General features: G+C 41.1%; 1 protein-coding gene and 1 long non-coding RNA gene across 4 annotated transcripts in view; one reads left to right on the forward strand and one right to left on the reverse strand.

The window, feature by feature from the left end:
• Positions 1 to 24,826, reverse strand: part of WWOX (WW domain containing oxidoreductase) — a 906,950-nt gene that overhangs the window by 646,123 nt on the left and 236,001 nt on the right. For all 3 annotated transcript variants that reach the window (XM_012926620.2, XM_058674091.1, XM_058674090.1), the window contains exon 6: positions 10,576 to 10,664. In XM_012926620.2, coding sequence (XP_012782074.2) covers positions 10,576 to 10,664 — 89 coding nt within the window. The remainder of the gene's footprint in view (positions 1 to 10,575; positions 10,665 to 24,826) is intronic.
• On the forward strand, positions 1,953 to 18,203 carry LOC131482186 (uncharacterized). Its single transcript, XR_009246794.1, has 3 exons — positions 1,953 to 2,061; positions 11,528 to 11,641; positions 17,556 to 18,203. It is a non-coding gene; the product is annotated as an uncharacterized LOC131482186 (long non-coding RNA).

The following is a 24,826-nucleotide window of genomic DNA, read 5'->3' on the forward strand; positions in this document are numbered from 1 at the left end:
CAGCACGGGCTTCCTTCCCAGGTGCCTTCAGAGGGAGGTGGACCGGAAGCAGAGCAACTAAGATGGAATGTTGTTGTCACAGTGGCAGCCAAACCTGCTGCCTCACAACACCTATTTTTTTTGTTGTGACTCAGCGAGTGAATTTTAACATCAGCTTAAGCTTAGAGAGCAAATGGAATAATTTTCTCACTAATTGGAAGGATCAATTTATATAATTTTGAATGACAGGATACCAAATAGATTCTTTCAAGAAGAATGAAGAAAACATAATATTGAAGGCAGTGAAGTGACAAGCAGTTTAACTAAAAATATAATCTTCCTTGGGGATTTTCTGGAGGCTGCACTATGGAGTGCCACTGATTTATTTAAACTCTATGTTCAAATTTTCAGGCTGACAAGAATTAGCTTTTCAACAATTTACTGAGAAAAAAAGATAGTCCCATGTTATTAAACTGTGATTTCAGTGTGGTTTAAGCACAACTTCTCAACATGTCAATTATGCAAATATAGAATCCCAACATGACAACAGGAGTGGTTAGGATGGTACAAAGAGAAAAACCAAGCTCAAGTTGTGAAATGTAATTCTAAACCACAGAATTAAAACAGTTTTTCCAAGTCTTACATAACCCAAGAGTTCTCAGAGAGTAACTACATGTTAACCCTAACACCATGGCTTTGCTGTACAGATAGCTGTGTGGGTGGTCTCAGTAGGGTTCTAAGAACAGGGTTGGTAGATGTGTCTCAGAGGGGTCAGCCCTGGCCAGACAGGCTTGTTCTTCACTACTAACAGAAATATTGTCCTAGATTCCTAGCAGGAAACTTTCAAGTGTATTTGCCTGAATAACTATTATGTATATATGTTTACTTTAAAAGATGTTTTAACAGTTGGGCCTAGCACGGTAACCCAATGGCTAACGTCCCTGCGTTGCATGCGCCGGTATCCCATATGGGTGCTAGCCCAATGGCTAAAGTCCCCACGTTGCACCGGTATCCCATATGGGTGCCAGTTCATATCCCGGCTGCCCCACCTCCCTTCTAGCTTCATGCATGTGGCCTGGGAAAGCAGTAGAGAAGATGACCCAAAGCCTTGGGACCCTGCAACTGCGTGGAAGACCTGGAAGAAGGACCTGGCTCCTGGCTCCCATTCAGCTCAGCTCCAGTCATTGTGGCCACTTGCAAGTGAACCAGTGGATGCAAGATCTTCTCTCTGCCTCTCCTTCTCTCTATAAATGACTTTCCAATAAAAATGAATGAATCTTAAAAAAAAACTATGTTTTCTCAGAACTATGGTATATAGCCTTCATAACAGTAATGAAAGATTACAAGAAATTTAAGTGGCTTAGAACTGGCCACTTCAAAGTGCAGTTCACCAAATGAAGGATTTTTTTATTTTTACATTTTTACTTGTCCCTCCTACTTCATTCCATTCCTTCATTGTTTCTTTCCCCCTTCTCTCCAAAACCCAACTGCCCATCCATTCTTCCCCTTCCTTGAGCTTAAAAGACAGAAAATGCAGCAACTACAAAGGATGACAGCAATGTTAATGACAATGATACAGGCTAACATGCATTAGGTGGTCCCTAGGCATCAGGTACTATGTAAGAACTAAATCTCAGACTGCTGCTATTACCATCTCCCATTTTTACTAATGAAGAAACCAAGCATTAGAAACTTTAAAGAATTCTTCTTTGGTTATCATTCTGTGTGATTGCAGAACACAAACTCAGCTGAGACAAAGAAGAGGAGTAAGATTCTGCTCTTGTAGGACACAGTCTAACAATCACAACAACAAATGTCATTGTCACCCATACCATAACTGGGTGTGGCCAATGATCCAAGGAGTGACTCATCTCTCAACTCTGGTGCCCCAGTAAAAAGAAGGAACTAAGGATGTCCCGGACAGGATGTGATGCAACAGAAGGAAGGAACGAGGGATGTTCTGGACAGGATGCGACACAACAAAAGGAAGGAACGAGGGATGTTCTGGGCAGGATGTGACACAACAGAAGGAAAGAACAGGGATGCTCCATGCAGGATGTGACACACATCATCCAAGGACAGGTGATGGACAAGTAGGAGGGGGACAAACAAGGCAAAGGACAAGAGGCAGGGTTAACGTATCCCTGTAACTGCCTGTGTGTGTGCAGATTCTACAAGCGCTAGCTTGGGAGAACATAGCCAGAAGTGACGGAGCAGAAAAGCAGAGCTCGGTGGTCTAAGCAGAACCAGAATACTACTAACCAGGGCAGAACTGAGGCAGGGGGTTTTGCATTTGAGGACAATTGTTCTGGCAGTTCACTGGTGTAAACAGCAAGCTGACCTTTTGGTCTACTTTTATCCACATTATAAGCATTATTTTAAAGACTAGTAGGAACTAAGGGGAAATGAACACTGACATTTGGAGGAAATGTATAAAGACAACTATAAATGAGAGCAAATAGCAGTCATTTCTGCTTAAATGGGCTCTGTGGAGAGATACTTCCCAGGCATTTGGAGGAAAACAGTCTGAGTACCTTACCTGAAGGGATGAGCCTCTTGTCTATTCAGTTTATTTAACCCCCTTTACACATATTTCAGCAAAACAATTTCTACATGGTGATAGAAAATTGGCTCAAAGAAGCATCTCCTCCAACCTTGAAGTGACCTTAATAATTGCCCCAGTAGGCCGAGGTTGTCATCCATCCTATTAATGGGACAAATATCCTTCAGAGGAAATGTGTTCAACATGATACATTTCCCAAATGAGACAGATCTTTCTAATTCTCCTGGCTATTCTCTGGGTTCAGAGACACAGCAAACTTTGGATCATTCTCCAGTCCTAGAACCTACTAACTAGCATGACTTTGACCAAGGACCTAAACATTTTAAGCCTCCATTTCTTGATGTGTAAAATGTGGCTAATCGTGGTACGAGTCTAAACTGTGATATATTAACCTTCTTCTCTAGTCACTGCCTTAACCTCTGAATCCCTGGAAGATTAAAACTGAATGGCATGTTGCCACTTATCTGTGTACAACACGTAATAAACAGACAAGAAACATCACCAACCGTTATGATGGTTTCCTTCTGCAAACACGGACTCAGTGTCTGCATCTATTTAGTTGTCTTCAGCTTTCTGCTTTCCTGTGTATTGATGCTTCCAAAACTCAGTACAGCACACTATTCTACTCAAACTTATCTCTCGTCTATAGCCCTAAGTATCCCAGGTTGCAGAAATGTGAAATTCACTTATTGCTGAATGCGTTTCTCACTCACACATACACACACACAATCTTGATTAGATTTAACAGATCCATTTTCCAATAAAAAACAATAAGTATTTCTCATGATGAGAGGGATGCTATAAAAAATGAGTTACATTTCAAGGGACTGTGGGCTGTAGTCCAGGAGTAGTAAACCATCCAGCTGCCAGGACACAGGGCAAAGTTAACATCCTTTATGTATTTGTAAATGAAATTTTGTTTGAACACAGCCACATCTAGTCTCCTGTGGTCTGACTAAACACTCAACAGTATATTCAACAATGGTTGAATAGTTGCCAAAGATCTTCTGGTTCATAAAAACCCAAAGGTATTTATGGCCTGATTCTTTACAGAAAAACCACAAACCCACATCTAGTCCAGTGTCTTAAGTGGTCATCAAAACACAAGTACAAAATTAGCATTATTTGCTAGAGGTAAAAGCTTAGCATAATTTTTATATGACTGATGGAGTGCTGAGGAGAGAGAAAAGGAAACCATGGGGGATAAATATTTACGTATATTCGGCTGCTCTACTTCTGATCCAGTGCCCTGCTTATGGCCTAGGAAACCAGCAAAGGATGGCTCAGGTTCTTGCGCTCTGCTCCCATGTAGGAAACCCAAAAGAAATTCCTGGCCCCTGGACTCAGATGGGCTCAGCTCCAGCCACTGCAGCTACTAGGATGGAAGACCCCTCTGTTTCTCCTTTTCTCTGTAACTCTGCTTTTTCAGATAAAAATCTTTTTAAAAAAGTCTTTCACAAACAACATTTTGGTTTATTCAAATACATTCAATTGCAGTAATGACTTCTAATGACTGCAAAAAAGTGCAATGAAAAATTTTTAACAAATTTTACTGCAAGGTGAAATGAATAATTATTGTTCTCTATCAAAGACATTTTTCAAGAACAGCATTACATAAAGTTATCAAAACATTATTAACAGCATTACAACTGAAACAGAAAGAGTTACAGTACAGAAGAAGTATATGGAAATGATATAATTCCATATGTTGAACTGGTTTCTAGCAATAGGCTGAATACATAATTTTTTTCAAGTGGAGGGGAGAGTGTGTGTAGTATCTGGTCATCCCGGAACATATAGGTACCTGCAGTACATGTGGTATGTACACTCTACCCATGCTACTTCAAAGACAACTGTAACCCCGGGACACAGACAACAGCAAAGCCAGAGAAAGCCCAATTTGGACATTAGCTCTGAAGGAGAACTGTGAAGCACCCCTCAGGTCCACGAGGCTGCACCTGGGAAAAGCAAAACAGCGGTGGGAGTGAACTCGGCTGAGCTCACTGAGTGCTCTGGGAGCCGAAGAGGAGAACCACTGCGGCAATACCCAGTTGTGCTCGGCTGTCCTTGGCCTTACAGACTGTAGACCACGTGAACTTCATTTCCCCTTCCTTTTGTTTGCCCGGAATCTCAAAGCTCATTCTCATGCCCAATTTTTACTGACCATAAAAGCCCTTAGGAAATCCACAATATCTTTATGATCCTATCTGACCAGTCCACCCGCCATCTTTTCCTTTAAGTGGTTTCTTATTTCTATATTCTCATATTGTATATATCCCTATAAACCTCTCAGATCACTTTAGGATCAAGATAAGAAACATAGACACACATTGATAAGTCAAAGGCAAGATACATGGAGATATGCCTTGTCACTTCATGCATTTTAGCCATTCAAGTCCTTTCTGCTAAGCAGAGGGGCTGATTCACTTTACACTGAGAAGCTTGCCCAAGACCACACAGCTAGTAAGCAGCAGAGCTGAATTAGAAGCTAAAACTCAGCTGGCCTCTATAACCTGGAACACAGCCACCACCATCCGTGTGTGCATTGCCCATGGCCACTTGCGTGCTGCGCTGCAGGGTTGAGCAGTCAGCTGCAGCAGAGGCCTCAAGGCCCGAAGCACCTGAACTATGTGCTCTCTATTTGGTCCTTGAAAGGAATGGTTACCAAGCAATGCCTATGCTATAGCGTACTGTTTCCACGCAGTATTCTTTACATAAGTATACAATCTATTTCAGAAACCTTTTTTTTAATTATACAAGGAGATTTGGTGTCTAATAAGCTACATTCGGGGAAGCCAAAAACTGTTATGAAGGTAGCATTCTTTTCTGATATTTCTAGATACACTAAGTGCTTCACGATACTATCTTTTGATGCTTTAAGGCAGAAAATGCATGGTATGTGTGAAAAGTAAAATTATCTCAAAATTTACTTAAAATAATAATTAATTTCTAGATTTAGGGTATTTGTTATAATTTGCTATAGAGTACTTTTTATAGTTAAAATCTGTTTTCCTTTTGTTTCCAATTGCTTGCTGTGTAGAAAAACAAGGCAACAGATCTTCTGTTAGGTAAAATGAAGATGGATTTATCGTGTTGAGCAAAGGGTAACTCAGATATGCTAGCTAAAGCATGATACTTGGGTGAGCTGTGGAGAAAAGGAAAGAGTAATCTGTAATTTACACATTGGCTTTCAGGGTAATCTAGCCCTCAAATTTTGGAATTTATTTAGAACTTTTAGCCCACCCACTTCCATAGAATGATCTGAAACAGCAAATTTTGGAATAGGAATCAAAAAATATATACAACTAGGAACAGTAGATTTCAGTTCTGAAAGTTATTTAGTAGACAGTTAAAATAAATAACTTTGTGAAAGATTTTTCCCTTTGAATGCCTGAAGAGAGAATAAAAAACTGTTATTATAACCATTTTTTTTTAAAAAAATCACTTTTTTAGTATCATCTTCTAAGTGAAACAAATCCAAATTCCTTTGTATTATTGCGTGGGAAGAAAATTAGCAAAAGAATTAGAGAACCATGATCAAAAATGAAGTTCTACAAACCTTTATAATTGCATAATTAGCCATATTTAAATATGACATTCTTAGCTATTTAAATTCATTTCCAGGATAAACCAAACACAGCCAATATTATAAGAGCAAAAGGTTCAGGTTATGAATGCCTTGTGTTGTGTGCTGTTGTCAACTTTTAAAATTCCAGGTTTTGATTTCAGTATTCATTTGGTTAGAGATTGACAGAACTCAAATGATCAGTTTTTTATTTTTTTTTTTAAAGAAAAAGTATTTAAGAAGCACATCACTGTTCTAGGAGCTGTTGAACTGTTCTGGATCTGGCTCAAAAGGCGAACTTTTCAGGAAATTAGGCAGCTCATATTAGGAAGAAAATCCGCAAAAAACATCGCAAACACCACGCTATTGGTTTTCAGTCTGTTGCAGAAAGAAAATGCCGTGTTCTGGTTGAGAAGATCAGAAAAGGTCCTGGTGCTTCGTGCTGATGGATGATGGTTCCACCCAGGAGGCAGAACACAGCCTGGCTTTCTCCCAGGATCACTGTTCAAACACAAATATCCTTCACAACTCAGTTTGGTTGGGACTTACCGCAGCTTTGCTTTGGAACTTTCCAGTAGTGCCCAAAATAATTTAACGTGAGACACACTGGCCGACCACCACCACCACCACTAACTCTGGCAAGGACCATGGGGAAACAGACTGACCACCCAGAGGAGTGTGTGTGCAATAACAGAACAAATGAAAGGGGCAGTGCGCAAACAGAGAGAGGTCAGCAGGGCGAACAGGACCAGGCCCTCTGAGCCTTTAGGAAATGGGATCTGACAACCAGGCACAGCACCTTCGTGACGGGTGACCAGGCCATTACCTATGAAGTACTTTTGCCAAAAAATGCACCAGGAAGTAGATGAATCTCCATAGTTCGTCACTCTTTCACAAGACAAAGAAATATGTTAAATAACACCACAGAGGTAACACTGTCACAGGAGAGAATACATGAGCCTCTGGAGGACTACCTGATTCCCTGAATAACTCACATTTGAAAAAAACTTCAGGGGAAAAAAACAAGTTCCCAAAATAAAAGGCATTGATCTTATTTGAATCCTGATGTAAATATTTAGCAAGAGAAGGAAGGAAGGAGGGAGAAAGAGGGAAGGAGTGAAAAGAACTTAGGAGAGAGGAGAGACAGAAAATATAAATTTTTATTGTTTCAAATTGCCTTAAGCCACCAAATTTTGGGGTGATCTGTCACCACCCTTCAATATATAACCCATTCAGAATCTTCTTTTGAAAAATGTGAGACTGGAGAGTAAAGATGAACAGAAAGTACAGTCTCTGGAATTCAGACAGATTTGAGGTTAAAATCTAGACCCACCACTAGTTATATTTAGAAACTGAGTCTTTGTGGCCTTAAACGTTTTAATTTGAAAAAAAAAAGGGTGGCTTATGTGTAGGACTGTTGTAAGAAATTAATGAAACAATCCATGTATAAGTGCTTAGCACATTGACTTGCACAGAATAAACAGAAAGCCAGCCAGCAGCTATTGTTTATATAATCATTATTAGCAGCACTCATGCTAAAATAGCCTCTTCCTCCACACATCGCCTCCTCAAAAAGAAGAAGATATCCCCCAAAGAGGCTGGATCCACAACTCAGCTGGAAGGCAGATGGGCGGCTGCTCCACAATACGAGGAGGGTCACTTCTCACACGTATTTGCATTTAGCATCTGTTTCGATCTTTTGGGGGCCTGACTGCACACACGGTCACCTATCCCCGTGCGGGCAAACACAGTTGGGCTAGAACCTGAGCCAAGGAGTGCACACAGGAAAACAGAGCCTGATGGAGCCCTGGCCTGCTGGCACACGGGCCCTGCGATATTTTACTAAATGGGTCATCCACATGGAATTCAAATTTAAGGGTTTTTTTTCCTCTCCTCAGTCCAACAGTACAAAAAGAAATTGATTCTGAACTGGCAGCCTTTCTTTCATTTGTCATTATGTTTTACACACAAGAAAAGTTTAATCTCTAAAGATGGGAGGTGATGATAAGAATAGAGTTACATGTGTTTTTTTGGCAGCCCAGTCACCGGCACTTCAGTTCACTTCTGACAGTTCTCAGAATCTAAAGACCGTAAGTACTAACCTGTCATCTGCCTAGCCATGAGAGATCTCACTTTGGCAGTATTTCAGAAGTAAAACTGTCCGCTTTCTTGTGCATACTTTCGCCACCATAATATTTCTCTAAGCTGTATAAAATCCTATACTCTCAAGAGACGGATACAAAAGGGTTTGTGCTCAATAATGCTCTGAAAGGAAAATCGCACTTGTTTCTGCACCTGGAAGCACAAAAAATCAGTCATTTGCTAAAATCTGGGATTAGACAAAATGGGTGATAGCTTCCTTCAGGAGTTTTAGCTTGGTGATTACAAACAGCACTTGAATCTGATTATTTCCAAACTACTTAATGGTTAAAAGCTAATGGTCCTGTTAAGAGGTGGAAGATGATCCTATTGTATAACAGTTGGCTCTCTTCAGCAAAGTAGCTCCCTTCCAGTGCAGTCAGTCTGATGTGGGAATTGGAAGGAGGATGCTCAGAGGCAGGGAATGGGAGATCTAAATGGACCAGCACACTACTGGAGAACAATGGGTAGACTGCATTGAAATCCCTACAGCTGCCACCACTGCCAAGTGACCCGCAGAGTCACTCCCTTTCTTCGTGTCTCAGTCTCTGACATATCAAACATGAAAGACTGTTCAGCGCGTTGGTTACGCAGGACTGGAGTGACTGTTGGGAACTTGCCGGAGCTGAGCCCATTGGCTCCAAAACGCTCTACCTCTCACGTGCCTGTGGGTTAACGACACAGCCGCCCAGCCTCACATTTCTCACTGGCATACTAGAGATAATAACAGTATCTATGTGAATGACTGCAATGAGAATCCAATCCTAAAATGCATCTAAAAAGATGTGTCCTGTAATAAACCCTCAACCTGAGTTATCTTTCTTCTCATGATTATTGTTCACATTCCCTCAAACTACCCACAAACAACAAACACATTCTGGTGAGGAAGCGGCCCTTGGGATTAAACTGTGGTTTGCTGACAAGAGAGATTATGGTTTCTGGGAGGTGAACTTGGCTTGGAACAGCCACCACTCTCTTGTCAGAGCCTAGAAGAATGCCTGAGACCACGGAGGACTTCTGGTGTGTGCGTTCAGCTGGTCAACAAGTGAACAAAGCATGAGGACGCAGTGCATGTAGACATCCTGAGAACTACAGGGTGCCTGCCTTGAGCTTCTCTGACAGCCAGGACAAGCTACTCATTCTCAAGCACGTCCAAGTGTACACAGTGAGGCGCACCTATAACCACAGGCTGGCTAGTTTATGGTACCCCACACGCGCCCGCAGCGAGGAGATGAGCTGACTCTAGCCACTTACAGGCGCTCAAGGAGCCTCCCAGGGAGCCAACTGCTTAGCAGAGTAAGTGAGCAGCTCAGAGTCGCAGAGCAAGACCAGGAGACTTGACAGCAAGCTGGGGTGAGCTCCACCCAGCACCACCCGAATGCTTGCTTTAGGGTTCCTTTCCTCACCTCCTGCGTCTGCTTGGTCAACAGGAGAATGGATCCCTTCCATCCAGCCCAACCCAGAGGCTGCCTGTCATTTCCTGGCGTTCTCCAGACGCAGCCATGCTGGTGCCGTGTGTCTAACGATCCTCTTCTTGGCACTACCTGCACTATCATTAACCTAATCCTCATTTTTAAGTCAACTCACTCAAGAAAAAATTAAATGAAGGTGTTTATTAATGAAATTGAAACCTCCGTGTTAGATGAGAAACTGGTACTGCTTGTTTTAAATATGAAGTAACCAGAAAAATAAACACTTGGAAGCAAAACAGTGTAATTACAGTGCAGCTAGCCAGGACTGCTTTCCTCAGCTTGGCTGCCTTGCCCACTCATTCTTTCTCCTTTAGGCATTTTGAAAAATTATCAGAAAATGGAAGAAGAAAAAAAAACTTTCTCCCTTTGTGAATCTGTATTTTCGGCTAGATCCACGTACCACCTCAAATCCCTGCAGGTTTGTAAAACAGCTCTTCCCCTACTCTGATGTCCGTACACCCTGCCCCCACTCCCTATAGCATTAGATCATGAAGGTTACATGCTCCTGGATGTTAGGAAAATATTCTTTTCCTCAGTTCTGAGATTCTCTGAAAAACTATCTACAATCAAGATGCATCTTACCCTTGCTGGGATTTTATTAGTCACTTTTATTAGTGCTTTAACAGTATCTTTTTCTTTCATCTGGGAAGCTGTTATTAGATTGATGACACATCTCATAATGAGAGTGACTTGGGGTCCAGAAAATACAGCACGCTGCAAGTGGGCCAATATAAATGAGCCTGCTGTTTGGACGCCAAGACAACACAACAGCCTTGTGTTCTCCCATTGTGTTCATCTGATAAAGACATTACAATAGCCAGAAATTATGATCTATCACCCTCCACTGGAACACTCACACATTCTTGGCCTTGAATGCTTCAGCAAAATGCTGCACACTACGGAGCTGAGCGAGGTCCAGGGTCATTGCTTCTACCTTGGCTTTGTGCTGGAATGAGAGAAAATAAAAAGAAATGATAAATAACAGCAAGTTTAGTCCATGGTATCAAGTTACAGTAAATGTGTTATGGAACATGTCGGAATTCCCCTGTTTAATATTAGACGCCCAGAGAGAATATAAATCATTGGAATGAATGGAAGAATGGGGCTTTTACTGCCAAGTTCGGGGAGCATGTGAGGCTAGGACTCCACTCAGCCCACAGGCTGGGGGTGGGGCTACACTTGGCCCAGCACACAGAAGAGCCTCTGAAGGGTCTTCAGGCTAACATTATCTCCTCTCCATCTGTGCCCTCAAAAAGAGTAACAACAGGGGAATGGCAAGCTTAAAACCTGGCTCATAGAAGGACGCTGCAGACAATCTTTTAATGTTAAAAAAACTATCATCCATGTTCAAGTGTTTCCACTGAGCCCGCAACAAATATTAGGTAAAATTCATTTACAGAAAATATAAGAGCAGCCAAGACTCTTATACCAAAGGACTCTGGCTGACCTAGATCCTAATGAGACTACTGGCTGAGCCAACCACAAAACTCTGTAGGTAGATAGGTGGAGTACAACGTGACATGAATACAGCTAATAATGACCCTAGGCTCGGCACGTACAGCCTCACAATCCTCACAGCAGCTGAAGGACAGGGAAGAGGTTATCAAAACCATTTAGTAATCCGGCATCATAAATGAGATCCCAGTGCTGAGAAGGAGAAAAAAGCAAGGAATAGCTCCAAAGGCTAGGACCCCTCCTAAAGAGCCTGAGACTTGAAGCTGCCATGTTCACAGGGCAGGACCCTCCTGGCACAATTCTGAAATAGATGGCTCTCAGGATTTACCCTTCCTACTTGTCTTCCATTTACAGGACACTCCCAATCTTTATCAGACGGATGTTAGAGAGCAGGACTAAACGCTGTCACCACTTAGACCTGAACTCTTCTCCAAAGGACACTGACATCAGGGCTACCTGCCTATTCAGGTAAGAAGAGTCTCATAAGATAAATAGGAATTCCAGTCTAGACTGTGATATTCAAACACAACTAGGTGTATTTTATGGTATTTCCAGTGCCACCTTCAAAGGGAAGCAAATGGCACTGCTGGGACTATCCTCTAGCTCCACTGGCTCACTCAGGGATGACCACAGCCTGTGCTAAGAGGATGAGCGTATCTACAGCCCATTCATCTTGGCTGCTGAGGGCCTGGGCTAGAACCCAAGAGCCACGCTTGTAACAATAGACATCAGGTTATGGCAGCTGAGAAGCACATTGACCTGGGGCTGTTGGAGCCTTAATTTTCTCACTTATAAAAATAAATAGCAATTTATATGCTCACTAAGGTGTAAGGTAAAGTGTTGCACAACCCAAGTTTAATCAGTTTGACTTGAAAGAGAGGTCCATGGCTTGGGCAGGCTCCAGTATAGCATGGCGGACAGAATGATGCTAGTGCCACCTAAGGGTCCTCCCTGGAGCCCATATCAGAGCAGATCACTGACTGTTACATCCTGCAGGATCTGGATTATGTCTCTAACAGAACTCATTTGTAGTAAAAGAGGATGTAAAGTGATGAAACAATTCTTCAAACACATGATCAGTGGCAAAAGCAAGACTGGCCAAGGTAGACTTAAACTTCTGCTCTTAGGATAATACAAAGGCAGATGTTCAAAAGTACAGGTTCTGGGAGCAGGAGGAAAAGTATCAAGGGTGTCCAGGAAAGGTGGAAAGGGCCAACATAGGGATTTTGTTAGTCTCCCAAAGTCAGGGACAATCAGAGCTGAGGATCCAGTGCAGGTCAGGTGAAGCTGCGCACTGCACTGGATAAAGAAGGACATTGACAAAGACCTGTGAAAACCTGTGGGTGAGGGCACACACTGCATAAACAGTCCTGTTCTCCAGAGAAGGGGGAAAACCCCAGCTATTCTAAGGATGGCTGAGAATCTCCTTGGAGTGTAAAACTGGTCAATAGCTAATTTAGTCCCCAAGAAATTCTTCTGCTTTATAAACATCTAAATATACAATACACATTCAGAGTTAACAAACATAGTGGCGTTTAACCCTCATCTCCCCACCTCTGGCCTCCACGTCATCTGACTCATAATGAAATACCAAAACCACACAAAGAATTGTACAAAAATTGAAAGGTATCACAAGCAGAAAGTCTAATATTCACTATTTGAAGGGGAGGGGGAAGCAGAGGTTGTTCTTCCCAGCCAAGCTTACTGTGGAATTGCCAAGGGATATGCAGATCACAAGTAGTAACAATGCATGTGTATATTTCCTCCATAAAATAGGAAGACTAGTCTCAGAAGGTGACACCAAAAGCAATACCCAACAAGAATGACAGCATGGTCACATGGCTCATCCATTCTTCTACATACGTAAGTTACAACTGATGAGTTGTCTCTTGGTTCACTCCCTGCACTTCATAAAAAACTCGGAGCTGCCACTAGCAATAAGAGCAAAAATCAGAACAAACACATCCAGGGGGAGCAAAGGGTCATGAGCCATCAGGTAGTTCACCAGACTAATCCACAGGCCGAGCGTTACTAGGCTCCTGGGAGAGTGATTCAAGTCCACACACTATTAGTCAGGCAATTCCCTTGCCCTAGGAATCGTGTTTCCTGTTTCTGTTCCTAACCCTCAAAAAATACAGAGAAACTTTCATGTAATTATAGGAACTCCAGGGTAGGAAGACTGTAGCTTTTCGAATTAGGTGTATCTATGTGTTTATGTGTGTCGGAGGAAGGGTCAGCTCTCAGATTGTTAGGGCAGAGATCCATGTCATCAATGTGAGTTTTCTTGCCAAGTCCAGCAGTGAATCTGCAAGTAACCACAATTCACTGTCATAGTTTAATCCATAAATTTTTTGTTGTTGACATTTATTTGGAACTAGTTTCCCTGAATGGCAACATGTTACACATATACAGTACATTGTCCAAATTTGAAAATCAGCACTGGTACAGTATGATTTAGTAAACAATAGGCATTACTCGGATTTCATCAGCCTGAGGATGACATCCTTTCTTTGGTATAACTATGTTATGCTGGGACAAACGGTCCTGTGCATATATTTATATAACTACCATCACATTCAAGGGACAGAAGGAAGTGTGCCATTAATTCAAGGAACCCATAACTTTTATTCGTAGATGACAGGGGGTCAGCCATGTGGTTAAGTGTGTTAAGCTACTGCCTGCTATACCAGCATCCTATATGGACAGCAGGTTATGTGTTGGTTGCCCCATTTTGAACCAGTTAATGTTCCTGGAAAAGCAAGAGAAGATGGCTGAAGTACTCAGGTCTCTGTTGCCACATGGGAAACAAGGATAAAATTCTTGGCTCCTGGCTTCAACTTGGCCCAGTCCTGGACATTGTGCCCATTTGGGGAGTGAACGAGTAGATGGAAGTTCTCTCTGTATCTCTCCCTTTTACTCTGCAAATCTCTTTTTTAATAAATAAATAAATAAATAAATAAATATTTTTTAAAGGAATACTAGAATTAGGACATATGATATGGAATATAGGAAGTTCAGACTTTGGTCAGAGGTAGGTCTCAGGATTGGTAATATAAATGAATAGAATTCCTACTATAGATTGCTTGGGTCAACAATTTGTAGTCAAGCTTTCTTAGCATGGTTCATAACGTCTCCTACATCAATCAGAATGGGCTTCCATAAGGAACTGCGTCCAAAAATCCATGTTGTCATACAAATCATGACAGTCACATTTCATGTCCTTCCCAGGCCAGTGGACCATGCTCTGAGTGGTCACCCAAGGACTCTGGCAGATGCTACTTCTATCATCTTTAACACTGCCAACTTCCAAAGCACAGGGTAGGAAATACAGTAAACTGAAGTTTCAAGAGCTTCAACCAGAAGTAACAGATGTCACTTTTTGCACATATTACCCTGGCATACGAAGTTACGTGGATTAGAGTCAAGTAGACTTAACCCTACATGTGAACAATTCATAGTGAGGGACAGTAACCAGTACATGTGAGAATACATAATGAGGAACAGTAACAAGTAACACATAGTCCATGAGTTGGCCTCTGTTTACCTCACTAGACTTCAGTTTACTTCCTATTTTATAGTCATACTACTATTAGAAAAGTAGAAAAAAAAGAGAAAAATGAAAACTTACCTAATACTACTTAAACACCTCTCCTACGGTGTTTCCCTCCTTCCCTTCTTTCCTAACATCTATCCATTTTCCCACTCATCCATTCTCCCAGCCAAACACCCATTCCTTCTATCTACCAATCCACCTATCCACCCACCCAGCCATCTGTCCATCCACCCATCTATCTTTGTTGAACAGAAGTAAATTCATACTGAGAACACCAAATCTTGAAATGCTAGATACATGTTTCCAGTCTTTCCAAACCTTCACTCTCTCTTGTAATCATGCCATTTCACAAATGTATTATCTCCAACAAAATAGGAATGCTAATTTATTTGATACTATGTTCACAGAAGCAACTACCTATCATTTTAGAACAGAACTCACACATGACACATTAGTAAGTAGTTCAGAGGTCCACCTGTTCCTGACACCCAGGACTGAGACATAGAAACATAATTAAGAATCCCAAGTACTCCTCTCCCATTTCCATGGGATGCATGGCACTTGCTGGCAGCTTACTGATAGCTTTAGCAAATCAACTCATTTTGGTGTTTTCTTTGCTAAGTTACATAACTTATCTTAGTGATTCAAGAACCTACAAGTGCAAAATCAAAGAGGATGCTTATTGTCATGCAACAGTGACATCTAGTATTATTTTTTGACTATGAATGGGTCAAACGTGACTCATAAGTGATAATGCTTGAAACCAGAGGAACCATATGGAGCTGTGTGGTGTTTAAACAGAGAAACGTACAGACATCATCTTCTCTATAGATGCTAAAAACAACTTTAACTAAAGATCAGTTGGGCATGGCTAGAGTACTGACTATGCAAGTTCAGGAAAATTCTTACTAATGCTTTGGCCTCACCTGTGTTATTTGAGAATGGGCATAATCATATGGTTTTTTTCTAGTTAAGATTTGGTATTATGTATATAAAATTATGGAAAGCATTATGGGTCCTAATAATAATATTATTTTTCTGAAGTCTGCAAAAATGTGATATTCACTATTATGTCAATGATAATTCATTCTAGCAATTTCAAGTTTCCTTTGATGATTCCCAGATGATATCTCCTCTGTGAAGGATGGTATCAATGACCCCAGAGAAAGAGGAAGGTATAATCAGGTACCAAACTCAGCAACTGTCTGAACTCAAACTAAGCTGATTAACACTATGGACTCAAGGTAGCTGTCTGGGTCTGAATTCATTCTAGCACCTGAACAGCAAGTGACTTCTCCTTTCTGGGCACTCAGTTTTCCCCTTTGTAAAATGGGAGTGATGATAATACTTGCCTTATTGGGAAAGAGTTCATATATAGAAAGCACTTGTAAAAACGCCTGATGATTGACTAGGAGTCTGTCACTCTACATTGTAACTGGCTGGTTACTGTCTTACCATTCTCACTAATATAATCAGTCTAATATAATCTAATATAATCTGTCTCACCCTTGACAGACAGGACTGAACCCTGGCCACCTGCAGCATTGCCTCACCACACCCTCTATTCCTGCCTGCAGGCAGTGTGGTACAAGGAATGTTTGTTTCACAGGGGACAAAACTGAACTCTAAAAATCTCTAGTACAACTTCATCCAGGTAAGTGGCAGAGCCACAATTCACACTATAACCGTAATCAGTACTCTGTATTTCAAAGGCCAGCACAGTCCACCTGTCTTCTTGCCCTCCTGATGGCCTCCCATACCCTCACAGCAGCTGAGACCAACCCCAGGGCAAACTACCAGATCTATGATCTCTCCTACAGAGGGCAGTAGGCTGTAGCGCCCCTGGGCACCAACAAAGAAGAGAGTATTTACAACAGCAAGGTCATTCATTCACTCATTCACACTGCCTCCAGAGGTAAAGGCATCTTCCACAGGTTGCATCACCTCTCCTCTTTTATTTCCCCACCTCTGTAACACATAAGAAGAAATTTCTCTGCCTTCTGTTTGCCCATTAAAAGAGGGCAAAAAGAGCAAGGTGCCATGGTCATAGCCCTTCAGGACACCAGAACTAGATCATTCAAATGAGCAAATCTATTTTTAATATAAAAAATTATTTGAAAATCACCATTATCTGTAAATTGCCCGTGAATCAAGTGAGACTCTATCAATAACTTTTCTCCACTGCCCAATTTCTCCCCGTAATAAACCCAAAGTATTTGGTCTGAGAACCAGTCTGTGGGGTATTATGGAACATGCTGAGTGCAATCATGTGAACATGCTTCACAGACTCTCATCTAGCACACGGACCTTGCATTCTCCACCAGAAACATCCCTGGCGCACAATTTTGACACATCTAGCAGCAGGTGGGAGCAGCTCATCATTATGCTGTGTGCAAAGCACTGTCACTAAGTAGGTTAAAAGGAGAAGCCTGTAGGTGCAGAGATGGGAAGCAGGAAGAGGGAGATACCCAGATACACTGAATGGGTACATGGAGCGTGGCCTCCAATATGCTCAGAGGAAATTTGCTTGCAGCTTCAGGAGCTTATCCAATTCAACTACAAAGCCAACCCTCGCTATTTACCCAGAACTGGCTGTGGTGCAGTCTTGTCTCTGGATGCCTTCTATGAGGATTTGATGGGTATGTGCCCATCCTGCTCACATTTGCGGGAGGGTCCATTTCTGGGTGACCGTAAAAACACGTCTCATGTACATGGATTAACAGATGAGTAAGCAGCAAAAATAAAGGACACCAACCGTGTGCATGACACTATTTTAGTTTTAATCTGAAAAAAAAAATGAAAGCATATGTAATTTTCTCCATTTTACAGATGAGGAAGCCAAGGCTGATTGGCAGGCAGACAGACCGGCTCTTCCAAAGCTCCAACTGCATAGTGCTGGGCTCCTGCTGTCACATTCTTCAGCATAAAGCACCAAGAAGACATAATGGAACTAATGACATCTATCTATTCTTGTCTATGTCTATTTTATATCATATTTATTTTACGCCCTTTAGAATTTACAAGGGAAGCATTATTGCTGAAAGAGAAAATGTTACCAAGGCAATAATCTACACTCAGAGCTTATTGCTAACGGCATCATGCAAATTCTAATCCAATGGGCCTTAACTGCATTATGCTGACAACTGTCACCTTTCTGTTTCACACACTCTCAGTCCTGGCTTTATGCTCCAAACCCTTAAATAGGACTTGTCACATTTACAACAGCAAGAGACACTGGTGCTGAGCATGCTATTGACATGACATTATTCACTGCACTACAACAGAGATCTAACTCAACTGGCGTAATAACTCATCAATATCCTCCGTGGGACTTCGCAATGCTAATTCCTCCAGTACTAGTTAAGGGATGCTAATAGCAGCAAAGGATGGCAGTGTCTTCCCTAGGAGACATATATGACAAGATATCTTCTTGCTTTGATTTGCAGTCTTCGAATGGTCCTGTCTAACTCAGATCAGCCTGAGCCTGGAGATTAAAAATACAAGTGTATGCTGGTCAGTGCTCTTTCAGATGAGTTACTCAAGAAACAGAAGTGCTTACAAATTTCTTGCCTGGTTCTGTGTGTTTTATCACTTTATGTGCCACTTGACATTCCCCATTTTCAAATTGGAAATCAAATCAAAACGCATCCTTGGGCACGCCCTGGATTTTTTTGTCCTTGAAGGATAAGGACTAAATTTGTCATTCCTTAACTTCAAATCATCCTTTAAGCATCAACCTTCATCCCCAGATCCTCACAAACGCCCTCTTAACTTTCCACCGCCAAAATGCACAGACATTCCTAATAAGAAAATTACCACAACTCTTACTTCATTACATTCAGGCCCAAAATGGTGGCTTGTGTTGCTAGAGGTCAATTTAGAAAATAACTCTTTCATATCTATATGTGACTGTGAGGCTATTCAAGGAAAAATTATACCATAAAACAGCTTATTTAATTTGGTGTATGAATTATGTGGCCTGGAAAGCAAAACTATTAAAAGCAGTAGACAGTAATTGGCAATATCTTGCACTCTGGATAAAAAAAAATGCTTATCTTGCCAGAAACTAACAAGAGAGTGAAAATATCCACAGACCTTCCAATTTTCTTCTGCGCGTGTGTTCACTTTAGAGCTAAAAGACAGTTTAAGGCAAGGCAGTGAATGGCAAGGAGTTTGGCAGTCAACATGATTGTGCATTTATGCCTTCCTATTGAAGAAAGAGCCTTTTTTTTAGAGTGAATTTTTCATTCTAATGTAAGTGATGATTTACGTTAACTAGAGGTAAAGCCTTAGTTACATTTTCCTGAAGGATTGCAGGCAAGTAAAGAGTAGTACAATAAGTTGAAGCATAAAAGCTTTCTCTGTCATAATATTTATTATAATGGCATATAAAATAGCTGAAATAAATAATAGATGACTAAAGGTAAATTCATATGATAAAGAATCCTTCAGGAGACACCATTACTTTTGACTGTTCTAGTTTTATACACAGTTGAAGACTCTTAATAAACATGCCCTATATCTTATGTAAGTACTGGAAACATCAAAGATGTGCTTAAAAGGCAACATACTGGACATCAGTTAATTTACTGTATAATTGTATTCTCAACAGGAATAGTCTATATATTTTGAATATTTAATAGCTGTGCTTTTAATGAAACTTGTTAAGTATTAGAACTCCCTATCTTTGGGAAATTGCTGATGAAAGACAAATCAGTGTATCCCCATTGTAGATTTGGGGGGGGGGCAGGCAGAGATAGTACAGTAAATAGTACAGAGACCCAGGGGCCTGTGGAATACCTGGTGCCATGTCCACAGTGCTTATGGGCTATGTCATCCGCTCCAGCCGTGAGGCTCTCGTATTCCTCGGGACACACTTGGCACATTCAAAAGCAGCTGACATGCCGGGGAGATGATTTGCTGCCCAGCCCTTGGGGTGCAGAGAACCACACACTGACAGCCCATGCTGGGCATCACCTCCCTCAGCATTTTGCAATATAAGCCGCAAAGGCTGAAGACAGCTTATCAGGGGGGTGCACTGGCATCTGCAACGCAACGGACAGCCTCCGAGAGAAAGAACTGCCTGGCCCCAAGCATGGACTGTATCCAGGCTGACCACTTGGGTTAGGCGAGCAGAATCTGAAAGGAACATCAGCTATTTAACTTTAAGTTGCAATTGTTTAAAACCGGTTCACTGAAAACAAGTAAAATGAATGTAGTAGTGTAGGATACATGAACTTGGAGTACCTGACTCAAACTCCCCCCAGCATGCATGCCCTAACACATAAAAACATAGTGTAATGTGCCTTTTCTCAATTATGAGGCAACTGAATATACCTAGAGTTCTACCCCCGCTCTGAAACCAGCCTGTTCAGTCCATCAGAAGATTGTTCAGTAGCTAATTAAAACCTGCCTCTACATTCTTCATCAGTTTAGGAAATATTTTAAGTTCTTGACAGCTCAGCTTCATTCTCTGTATCATGAAAGAATCTCCTCTTGGAGGTACTGTGATGTTCCAATGATACCCAGGCATACACATGCATGTGAGTAACACAGGTACTTTAAACAGATCATGGAACAGGAGTTTTTCTTAAATTCCATTTTTTCTAGGAACTTGCAGAAGATCTCACATTATATATATAGTTATGATATGAGATTAAATAATGCAAGAAGCACAAGATACTCTAGGTATTAGTCACTGGTTGGGTTTTTGGCAATTAATAATATTTTATGTTGCTTTCAGATTTTAGCTAATGAATTCGATGCTGCAATACTTATATCCTGTGATCCATGATTGTTTCCCTATTAGAAAAATCCTTGGAAGTACAATCAGTAGGTCAAAAGATATGCACACTTTAAATTCAATGAACTTGTCACTGGTGAGCTCCAAAATGGTCATACTGATTTCTATTCCTACAATCACTGCAGGAGACCATGAAAGAAAACCAAAACAGCCATTCCATTCCATTGCAGTAAGTTAAAACGAATACTTGCACAGCTCTATTGCTAGTACCCATTACACAGTGAGTGGCACTGAGCAGATTCGCAGATCAGGCTTTCATTTAGAAAATGAATGAATCATTATACAATGCAAAATCAAGAATAGGGCAAAATCATAAGTAGAAATGAAAGTGGTCTAGTAATATTTAAGGTGCTTTCATTATTTAAAAGACAAAGCAACACAGGGCGGTGGAGAGGGTGGTAGAGTAATACAGGGCAATCTTCTACCCAATGGTTCATGCTCCCAAATACTGCAACAGCTGGGCTTGAGCCAGGCTGTTGCCAACTCAAATGGAGGAGCCAGGGACTCCATGCAGATCTTCCATATGTATAACAAAAACCCAAGTTCTTGGCCCATCCTCTGCTTCCTTACTAGACAGGCCAACAGGAAGCTAGACTGAAAGTGGGGCAGCCAGGGCAGGAATCAGCACTCTGATAAGGAATGCTAATGTCACAGAGAGCAGTGTGACCCACTGCGTCACAACATCGCTTTTTAAGCAGGCTAGGAACATTTGCAGTGTTTATTTTCCATAAGTCACCTGAAAATCCAGGCATTTCTCCTGGTGTTTTCAGGGTTGTTGGAGTGCTTGGTTCTCAAAAATTAGCCACACTGCAGCAGCACATCGTGTATGCAGCTGACATGTCATAGCAACAGCACATTTGAGAAGTAACCATTTTAAAAGTGCCTCATTTTTAATTCATGGATGAATACCAAGAGAGATCTCTTAGAGGCTCTGCAAAGGCAAGGAACAATATTCAACAGATAAAACTGGAGTGGCTGTAATATATACTTCAGAAAGAAATGGGTCCTTTGGCTTAAAATGGCATCTGGCTAGCATCCTCTTAAAAGTTCCCACCAAAAAATCCACAAAGACAATAACGATAAGAAGTCTAAACAGCACATACACAGAAAGGAGAGGTCACAGTCAAGTTGTCTCCAAATTTTGTGCATCTTTTGGGTTCTTAATAGAACCAAATAAATTACACCTGAAAATGAACTGGAACACCGGCTACAGGAGGGATTTGTTTTATGGGCAGGAGGATTTCACTGAGCCATTAAATCATGCATGGTCTGGTTTTGTTGCTTAGAATTATAGAGGCATGGAATAGCTCTGCTTTCTAAGGCAATGTTTAGACACGTATGTTAGAATTTCAAGAGGAACAAAAGGGAGGAGCAAGCACGGAAAGAGAGAGGCAATCTTTAGCTTCAATACCAGCAATCAAAGAGGGAGAAATGATTTATGGAGCACCTGAAATATAAACAAATCAATCAATCTGCAAAAGTCTGGAAAATACTTATAAGACAGAAATTTTGTAGGGAAGAAGCACAAAATACAATGCAGAAGTTAGTAAAAAGATTTATCAGTAATTATAAGAAATGGAAATGTGCTTAAATTCACATGGTAAAATGTGAACTAAAATTTGCAGCTTGAAACTGCTGCATAACGAAGATATACGCTAGATAGAATTAGCTCTCTTTGGGGGATATGCCTCTCTTGCCCACAGTATGAAACTGCTGGTAAGATTAAAAGGAAACTCCACATCCCAGCCTGCATTGCACAGAGTAGGGACATCTAGGCTTCCACTAATAGTTTGAGTACAAAACTATGAAACTCTATGGATAGCTCTGCATATAAACTGAATTCCCTGTAGTTTCTTTCTCCTTCCATAACATAAAGGCACATTAAAATGAGTTCTTAAGACAAAGCAGAGCTATAAGAAAGGAACTAGGATATCTCACTCATCAAATAGACATTTGTGGATATTTGTTTTAACTGAAAGACAAGTTCTCTTTCAGTAACAGTTCTCTGCTGTGATAATGTAAAAGTTAAGGCTAGGCTTACAAAGCTTGAATCCCTAGGGACAGCAAGATGAGTGTATGTTGCTCCCTTTGCTGTTTCAACAAACATGCTACAAGTAAGAAATGTATCATGGAAGAACAGCCTAGTTTCCAAGTGGAAATAATAGTTGGGATAATACAGCTAATGGGTTCTGAGGCCAATGGTAAAGAGGAAACATGCAGAAATTTTTGAGAAGCAACAACCCATTATTAAGTCTGAGTTAAATCCAAATAGTTCAACCTAATAGCACATATCTGATTACTGGCACTACTTTTCAATCCAAGTCCTTATTTTAGATACTCTTGTGATAGTTGATACTGAGTATGAAAGAGGGATAAAAGACAGAACATAGATAAAAACAGGATTACAGCAAATTAGGCAGGGGGAAACAGGAAATATGAAAGTGTTGCTATGATATAAACTAACTAAAAGGAAATACATCTGGATTTTACTAAGCTTATTAAATTATATTTAAGGAAAAATTAGCAGGACTGTAGGAGTCTAACTTTGCAATCCCCATTACATCGGTAGGAAGTGGGATGTGCTGGTTGCTACAGTCACTGCTACGGACACACTCTTGTAGACACAGTGCAGAACGGATCTTGAAAGATAATGGATAGGACATACCCATTACAGAGTAGATCCCGGGCCTAGTACTGCCAAGTCCTCCTTTACTGTGCATCAGGATTGGGTCACTGATTCTCACGGAATAGCATGTTCCCCATTCTTCTCTGTTACAAACAGATTTTGCTACTACTAATCTTTTTCCATTCCGCTTTTGTCATAGAGGTGGAGGTGGGAGCTGGATAAGCTGTTTCTGTGAGTGTGCCATGGCACTAAAAAGAACCATGTCTGAAAGTGAAGAAGATGAGCAAGTGCTTCAGATGCAGTAACTGGTTGGGATGAAGGATGCCTGTGTACTTTGTGTGTTTAGCGGTGTTCAAATGTGAAAGCTGTAACAGAGGCTCTCAGTGCTTACCAAACTCCTGCACCTTATTTTCCCCGAGTACTCGGCCAGATTCACCTTCCCATCTCCCTTGTGCTAAGCATAGCATCAGACATCGAGCCAAGTGGAATGTGAACATAAATGAGGTGTACTATTTGCAAAACCTAGCCCCTAACATCTGTACATACTTACTCCGCCACTAACCCAACCCAATTCCTCAAGCACTTGTCCATAAGCTAGAACAAAATTAACCTGTATAGGTCTATGAAAATATTAGGAGGATTTTCCCTAGCAACTAGCATTGCCGAAATACCTAAATAAACATTAAAGATAAAGGGCTGAAAGAATCACACGATAAGAGAACATTTCAAAGAATAGCCAGTTTGCAAACGGAGACTCTATGATGGATTATGTCAATCAGTGGATTCTTCAAAGACCTCATCGTGCTTGGAGTGGCAAAATTGGCAGTGATTCATAACTGGTGAACTATCAAAACCACTTGAGCAAGAACCTCGGAGCATGCCCTACATCCAGGACCTGGGGTGGGTGGGAAACTGGATGGGCCTTCTCCCTTAATATCCCCCTTTAAACGTGAAGGAAACAATATGGAAATAGTCTTACCCACTTTCCTATAGCCCTTGAAACTTTTTACCCTAACTATGTAAAGATTGCAAAAAAAAAAAAAAAAAAAAGAATAGCCAGTTTGGCAAAATAATTTCATATGGAAAAAAAGCAGAAATTTAAGGGGGAAAAAGCCTAAAGATAAAAAGGGACAAACAATTGAGCAAGAAGAAAAAGTTAGAACATGTTTTCTTAAAGATGTTTACTTATTCATTTGAAAGAGTTACAGAGAGAGAAGGCAAGAGGGAGAGAGGGAAAAAGAGAGGGGAAGAAATCATCCATCCACTAGCCCACTCCCCAGATGGCTCCAATGACCAATGTGAGGCCAGGCCAAAACTAGAAGCCAGGAACTTCATCTGTATCTTCCATGCGGGTGGCAAGGGCCCCAGCACTTGCACCAGCTTTCACTGCTTTTGCAAGGCCATCAGCAGGGAAACTGACTGAAAGCAGAGCAGCTGGGACATCAACCAGCACAAATATGGAATGCTGGTGTCACAACTGGTGGGCTTACAAGCTATGTAAAAAATTCCAGCCAGAATACATTTTCTTAGCATTGCACGGTTAAACTACAAATCAAAGATAGAGAATTTCCTTTTGAAAAACGGAAAAGTATAGAATGCCAGAAACTGAATGGTGAAAAAGAGAGAAAAATTTCATAACACAATCAGACTGCATTAAATTAAAATGTGTAA

The sequence above is a fragment of the Ochotona princeps genome, chromosome 16 (genome assembly GCF_030435755.1).
Source record: "Ochotona princeps isolate mOchPri1 chromosome 16, mOchPri1.hap1, whole genome shotgun sequence".
Taxonomy (NCBI): Eukaryota; Metazoa; Chordata; class Mammalia; order Lagomorpha; family Ochotonidae; genus Ochotona; species Ochotona princeps.